Source organism: Phaethon lepturus, unplaced genomic scaffold (assembly GCF_000687285.1).
Source record: "Phaethon lepturus isolate BGI_N335 unplaced genomic scaffold, ASM68728v1 C14058345, whole genome shotgun sequence".
Lineage (NCBI taxonomy): Eukaryota > Metazoa > Chordata > Aves > Phaethontiformes > Phaethontidae > Phaethon > Phaethon lepturus.
This window is the reverse complement of record NW_010576257.1, coordinates 1-7,654: the sequence shown is the minus strand read 5'-3', so window position 1 is coordinate 7,654 and position 7,654 is coordinate 1. Positions and strand designations below refer to the sequence as shown.

Below are 7,654 nucleotides of genomic sequence, written 5' to 3'. Positions count from 1 at the left end.
TGCGGCCTCGTTCCCGCTGAGGCGGCGGAGAGCGGGAGCTGGGCCTGGCCCACCGGGAGGCGTCTCTGCGTCGCCCCGTCAGCGGTCTTGCCGCTCCCTCCCCGCTTTGGGGCTGAGGAGGCTCTCCGGGAGCGAGAGAACCGCTGGGAGCCTGGGGAGGGAGTTGGTGTTTTCATTAATTTTTGAGGCAAGGTTTGGAACTTGGGAAGTGCAGTTAGCTGGTAAAATGCTGCATCATTTTGGGCACTAGCCGGCTGCTGCGGGTAAGAGTTGCGAATCAATTGTTTTTTAGCACAAGTGATGCTCCCTATCTGTAGCATATCAGTATAGTCACAGCATTGTAATGGTGTTTCCTATTTCTGGTGTTAAATTTACCTTTTTTGCAGCTGAGCCGACTTCCCTTGCCCTCTGAACCTGTCATTCTGCAGGCTTTCTGAGGACGTGGGGCAATATGCTAATATGACCCCATTACCTCTCTGAGGACATGGGGCAATATGCTAATACAAAACTGGGTTGCAGGCTGGGAAGCCACTGTTCACAGAGGGTACAGGCAACTGCTGCTTGCTTGGTTTCTTTTAAAAACATTTTCCACCTTAATAAAACCTAGCTGGATCCTCATCCTTTTTGCCCAGGGCAAGCAGATGTTCTTTTTCCCCTACTAAGCAGGGACTTCAGTTACAACCGTGGTGCAATCTGGGTGAATTGGTGACCAAAGAAAATATCGGAAATGCAGTTATTCAGAGTAATCTGCAGCATTAGGGAGAGTAGTGATAGTGTTGGAGGTCCTGGACTTCAGAGCGCACCTCATCATTGTCGAAGTCCTAGCTTGTACTGCTTATACTCTTTTTCTTCATCTTTCCACCCTTTATTTAAATGTGCAGTTGAACCGTTCTGTTTCCAATGGCTGTTTGGAGTTCAAAAGAGTTCAGATCTGAGCTGGTGAAAGATGTTATATTTGGGAAGAAGAGGCTGCAAGAGTCTCTAGCTGTGTATCCAAATGGGTATTGAAAAAAGCATTAATATACACACATATGATGCCTGACTGCTTGCTGCTTAGTTATGGGGCTGGGTTTATTTTTTTAGGTAAGTCAACTTCACCCATAACTGTAGAGGTGATGAGGAGCTCATTAATACTGCATACTTGTGTGCCCAGGAAAAAGTTTTGGTTACAGACAACCCAATATATTAGGTTCCAGTTAGTTTAATGGCTTGATGTCTTAGCATATAAATATCCGTGAGTTGCCTTGCTACGCTGCTATGGATCCATACCCTCGCTGTCAGGATAGAATAGGAAAGGTGGAGCAGATCTTGTCTGTGCCGTTTTACAGTTATATGCTGTTGGAGGGAGTTTCTACTGGGGTTTTTTTGCTGTTTTGCTTTTTTAAGAGCTCCTTTCACAGCAAGCTGAGTTGTGAGAATATTTCTTTGTGGGAATAGTTGTGTCTGTATCCTTCATATATGCCAGCAAAGGTACAGTAATTAACAAATATGTATTTTCAGCAATGGTGATAGTTATGTCAGCAGAAGTCAGGTCTGCTCTACCAGGGTCAGATAAGTATGTTAGTAACTGGTTACAGTTGTAGTAGGTGAGATTTAACTTAGAAAGAAGTCCTGCTAAAGGTTCAATACATTATTGCCGTTAAATATTTCAGGTCATATGTGGAGATTTTACTGTGGATACTGTTTTTTTCATAGGAGATAACATGAAGCACTAGTACTAGTTTTCTGTATTTTTTTGCTATTTCAGGAAAAGCAGGCAACTCTGCCTTGTTTCACTTTAGTTAGCAGGACTTTGGCTTATGGTACAAGATGCTGGGGCTAAACCCTTTAGATGGAAAAATATGAAGTTAGTATTAATAGGTGAAGCTTAATCATGTGACACTGAAACTGAGGAAGTGGGAATTAACACCTCATGATTTGTTTCTAAATGTCATTCTTAATTGTATCACCAGGATTGCTTGCCATCTGTCAGCCAGGTAGGAAGGTTATTTTTACGTGTACCAAGGATATCAGTAAGAACATGAATGTGCAAATTCTATTTGGGGCAGACTTTTTTCAAAAAAAGATTAAGTTAACTTAAACTACATTTTGTTTTCACAGATGTGGCCCTTGTTTAAGGATAGCGCCAGCTTTCAATGCTCTGAGTAACAAATATCCCCAGGCAACTTTTTTGGAAGTAGATGTGCATCAATGCCAGGTTGGTATTCAAAAACATATTTTCAGTTGTAAGAGGAAGAGCAGGTAATGTAGTGAATGGGAAACTTGAACAAAAACTGTTCAGACGGTATACTAAGAGTAGTATCCTGTGGCTATTGATGTTTGGTGAATGACAGATAACCATATTGTGAAGTCCTCCAAAATTAGGATATGCAGCAAGGTGTGAACAAACAGCACTTTTATTTAGAAAAGTATTCTTGCAGTTACCCCTGTGGTGTCCTTCCTTTAAGCAGCGTATTACAGATGGTTTAACAGTTTCTGCTGCTTGTACTATTTAGATAATACCGTTAAATGTAGAAGATACTACCAGTACGAATTAAAAAGAGTAAGTCTTTCCAAACAAATATTGACATAATTATTGAGCAAAATGAAAAATGCAATAAACTGATATGATTAGTGGGACTAGATTCCTCTCAAGTACTACTCAACTGTTTTTAACAGACAACAGTGTTGCAGATGAGCTATTGATTGACTTAAGGATCGTTAACAAAAATTAACAATGGTATGTTGAAAGGAAGCATCTTGAATTACTACAAATTATAATGGAGAGGGATGAATATAGAAGTGGTAACAATGTTTGCAAATGACACTAAATTATGGAAAGTTTTGGAAAAACTACTATGAGTGCTTAACAGGTATGAAGACAGGTAGAAGTCAAATGGAATTCACCTTCTGCAGCATTGCGCTGCAGTTCTGGGGTGTACATCAATGTGGCTTGGGAAGGAGAGGGAATGCAGGTGTAAAGAAAGCTTGTAAAATAAAAGTGTTAAATTAAGCCATCCTCCGCTTCTGAGAGCAAGTGATTTTTATGGTGTACCAACAAATCCGCTGACAATGTGAAGTCCATCCAAAAAATGCCCAAGTCTATAAGGGTTTAGGAAGATCTGAAGAATTTAAATTAATTAAATAGTTTTAACTCAGACAACAATTTAAAAAAAAGTAACAAATATTTTTTGTGATATTTGAGGTGATGGAGCTTGATTAATATCTAGTGTGTGAATTCATATCTAGGTGAAGCATTGGTAATATTGTGTTAGGTAACACTTGTAACTAATTTATGCATTCTAGGGAACAGCTGCTACCAATAATATATCAGCAACACCAACATTTCTGTTTTTCCGAAACAAAGTGCGAATCGACCAGTATCAAGGAGCAGATGCTGTAGGTTTAGAAGAAAAAATTAAACAGCACCTGGAGAATGATCCTGGAAACAGTGAAGATACAGATATCCCAAAAGGATATGTATGCATGTCTTCTCTTAAGATAATTTTTTGTAATGTTTGTGTAACTTGAATGTTTAAAAAAAAAAATCTGTTGCTTTCTAAACATACTCTTAAGTCAAATAATGCTACTTCAGGCAAAACTGCAAGTTCCCCATGGCTTTGATAAGATCACTTGTCTGGGCTTCCTTTTTCAGACAAAATTAAATAATTAACATGTACATATTTAGTAAGTGTAGTTATAGAATTGTGAAATGTTTTAAGAAAAATCTCCACACATAGCCCTTGGTTCATTAAAATAATGAATTTAATATTTTATGATGAACTTTTTGCTGCAACTGCTTATTCTGCTTTCTTCTCAGACATTTGAACTGTCTTCCTAAAACTCTTTTTTTTTTTTAAGTGTAAAAATGTCCATGGGTAAATACGTTGCTTGACGTTGTTGTCAAAAATGTTGAAAAGTTGCTCTAGTTGTTCCTTAAGAAATCCTTGATGTTGTTTATGTGGTGGTAGGTTCATTTGGGGTTTTCCTTTTTCTTTCTTGTTCCCTACCCTTTCTTTAATCCTCTTTATTTCATCTCTCTTGGCAGGGGTAACCAAACAAAAAAAAGAGGGAGAGATTCTGTTGCCAAATGAATTAACCTTCATAACAATTCAGCTCCATCTTCCTCTGTAGCAGCTTACCCTGAAAATAGGATGCCTTTGAGGCAGTATTGTTAGATAAATCATCTCTCATGATATGGTGGGGTTTTTTGCCTAATCGCTAATGTTTGAAAGTGGATGGTACTACAGAGTGTTCTTTTTAGATTTCTTCTTGCCTGTAGAAGAACGACAAGGATATAAAAACTTATAAAGTAAATAATGTATCGCAGGAATAATGAATGATTTTTAAACCTTGCATCAAAATCTCTCATAACTAAAATTTGACTGTAACATTTTCTTTGTTCATGAATACCACTTTTTAAATTCTTCAGATTTTTTTTCTCATTACGTGATTTGCCCATGTCTTCTAGGTAAATCAAAACTTTGTAGGGATACTTGGTGTTTTGGCCAAAGTTTCAGGAAGAGAGCAATCTGCTTAGAAATACTGGTGCTCTCAGGAAATTATTTTCACCATGTTCTGTGTGTTTTCATGTTACCTCAAGGCAATGGTGTGTTGCAAATCATAAGCCTGTCTGACAGCTGTACTAACAAACACATGTAAATGAGAACTCTAATGTGACAAAACACTTTCCTAGAGTGGTATTCTCCAAGCAGTCCTTGGTGTAATATTACTCCTTAAATGAGATTGTCTATTGTTCTCCCAAAAGTATAAACACAGTGTATTACATTTCACCTAAGTCGTATGTCACAGTTCAGTGCTTAGCTAGTTGCTATAGTGTGCACAGTACTTTGCATCAGCAAATCTTACATGTTAGACTTAGCTGTGATGAGTATCTATAGAACCCAAAATTATATTGTTAAATGCAAAACCAGGTTTTCTGGAGGTTAAGTAAATTCATAGCTAGCCGTATCCTATCAGGCAAACGTAAGCAGGGTTCAAATCCAGTTGAATATTTCTCATTTAAATAAACTGCAAGAGCACAGGTCAATTGAATTTCTAGCTGTTAACTACTTGCTAACTGTTGTATGGTACGCGTTGCACTTTGTGTGTGAATGCTTCCACTTATAATTATTGTGAAATCCTGTGTGGAACTATGGGAATGTCAAAAGACAAAGGTTTGGCTTGTTAGCTTTGGAGCTCTAAACACACTGAAAATCATTGAAGTGGCAAGTTCAGGTCTGCTTAGTTAGATGGGTTTTGAGATGAACACACCATCTTCTATTAAAAGTTGAACACACCATCTTCTATTAAAAGTTAATCTTGCAGGAGGTGGTGTCTTACCCCTACGAATCAAGCCCTGAGTATGTTCAGGGCTGTATGAGCCAAGCAGGAATTCTATTTGACCCGTAAGTGCTAGGCTGAAGGCCTGTTTTAGGATATGCTTGACCCAAACTGGACTGCCTTTGGCTCCAGGAAAGTATTCTTCTTCTCTTGCACAGCTGTGTGTTCCTTCTCCTTACCTTGTATCTACTGAGCATGTGGGTTGCAAGAGAAGCCTTCATTTGGATACTGGGAGGGGGATAAGTATTTTTTGCTCAGAAAAACATAGTTGCAAGAGCTAAAGGAAGCAACATACAGGAAATGAGTTGTATTCTCTCAGCAGCCTGTTTTTGGATTCTGTTTGTACAGTGAAGATCTAGCCTGAGTTGTTGTACGCAGTAATTTTCAAGCTAGTGTGTGCTTTTTTCCCCAAGAGTGGCATATTATTCTTTGTGACCTAATATATGCCTTTAAGAAGGGTGTTTTTGGCTGTCATCCTAAAAGTTCCTTTAGTTTTTTATGTCTGGACTGTTCTGTGCCTGTACACTGATCTTGAATTTGTACCACTTGTACCATGTGAGATGTTAATACTCTGTCTTTAGGCCTTAAGATATGAAATACTTGATTTTTAGTCTGGCTTACTGTGCTTCAGTTGGACTTAGTTTACTTTAGTTGCAGGCAAAACATTCTGGTTATCTGGAAATTCATACAGATTATTCTGCCTCTGCAGTAATACCACCTTTTAAGTGGTTGGGGCTTGGAGCATAGTTAGTGGCCTGCTTTGATCTGAGAATGCATGTATGTTAAAGCTTTTAGCTGGACCCTTTACAAAAGAGCTGAGCAATAAAACAAACTGGTTCCTGGTGAGTTTTGTAGCTTCTGTCCTCTGTTCTGTGTTTTTACCGAAGTGTATATAGAAAGGAGTAAGAAGAGGTTTCATAAAGTTAATTTGTATACAGTGCTGAAAAAGACATAAAGTAAGACTAGCTCTGCATGTAAGGCCTGGTAAGAACTATAGTGGTGGTCTTTTAATTTGTATATTTTTAGGGAGGCCTGTTTCTGTTTTTGTTTTTTCTTTTCTGTTAAGTTGATCATAGCTCCAGTCTAATGTCAGTTTGTCCATGTTGTGGGGTGACTTAGGACTTTGTAGTCTTATTTATCAAAACTGTATCTGAAAATTCTCCCTGTGCCCAATTTCTTATTCTCAGAATGGCAGGCATGTATTGCAGGGGTGAGGATTTTGAATAGAGGGGCAAAAATGTTGTTCAGTTATGAACTGGATACATCAGAGTACTATAGTATTCATAGTTTTTGTTCATAATGTCTTTTGATATAAGCCCCTGAGGTTTTCTGGGTGTCTTGTTATTCCAATCTGTTGAATGAAGAATTTCATTCACTTCGACGCTTACTAATCCCAGATGAGTTCATGGTGCACTTACGCACTCAGCAGTACTCTTGCTTTTACTTCCAGATGGATTTAATGCCATTTATCAATAAAGCTGGCTGTGAATGTCTTAATGAGAGTGATGAACATGGATTTGATAATTGTTTACGTAAAGACTCTACCTACTTGGAATCAGACTGTGACGAGCAGGTACAGTAGATATTTTTAAGTGAGATACTTTCAATGATGGTCTGGTCTGCAAGCATTTTTCTTGGAATTTGTCTGCTTTATATTGTTATGGTAGTGTAAGAAAGAGTGGGAGATGGTAGTTAGGATGTAAGTAATATTGGTATACAAAGGTCATTGTAGCATTTCCAGTTTCACATCCCTTTATGTATGGAAAAAAATTCCAAGCAGAGTAGCATTTAGTGATATTCTGAAGTGATAGACTAGCGCATGTGTGGAATATAGTGAAGGTGAGTACTTAAATTTATTTCAAAGCTCAGACTTACTTTCAGTTAATTATTTTGCTATGTTTGTTTAGAAGAAAGAAGAAAACATTATTTAACAGTAACTTTTTTTCTCCACAGCTGCTTATTACTGTAGCTTTTAGTCAACCTGTCAAGCTTTATTCTATGAAACTTCAGGGGCCAGATAACGGTGAGTGAAGTGTCTGCTTAATCATATCTTTGAAACTAAAGCTTTGCCCATGTTTAGCTGATTTTTCTAAAAATGAGACTGTTGTCCCTGGAACCTTTTACCTTCTGAGAATTCCACAGTAGCTTTAGTAAATTTGTTGTAAATTGATTGCATAACAAATTATCTCATTAATTTTTTTCACTGACCTGATGCATGGTTATTTGGTATGACACAAATGTAAGTATTTGCTACAGTTTGATATGCTGCAAAGAGATGTCCTGATTTTGCTGGGATAGAATCAGGAAAGCTGCATTTGTAGGAAGACCGCAG

At 38.0% G+C, this 7,654-nt stretch overlaps 1 protein-coding gene across 1 annotated transcript; it reads left to right on the top strand.

Annotated features, from left to right (window-relative positions):
- Positions 1–900: 900 nt before the first annotated feature.
- On the top strand, positions 901–7,353 carry LOC104615190 (thioredoxin-like protein 1). The gene is made up of 5 exons (XM_010295672.1): positions 901–1,001; positions 2,101–2,197; positions 3,286–3,459; positions 6,773–6,895; positions 7,276–7,353. Exons 1-5 carry the CDS (start codon positions 901–903, stop codon positions 7,351–7,353), a joined length of 573 nt encoding a protein of 190 aa, XP_010293974.1.
- Positions 7,354–7,654: the final 301 nt, after the last annotated feature.

What these genes read in the sequence shown, in the direction of transcription:
- LOC104615190 (XM_010295672.1), top strand. Translation starts at nt 901, where the DNA reads ATGGCTGTTTGGAGTTCAAAAGAGTTCAGATCTGAGCTGGTGAAAGAT. An exon ending in CTAGCTGTGTATCCAAATGG is followed by an intron (nt 1,002 to 2,100) that starts GTATTGAAAAAA and finishes TTGTTTTCACAG; the next exon opens with ATGTGGCCCTTGTTTAAGGA. An exon ending in TAGATGTGCATCAATGCCAG is followed by an intron (nt 2,198 to 3,285) that starts GTTGGTATTCAA and finishes TATGCATTCTAG; the next exon opens with GGAACAGCTGCTACCAATAA.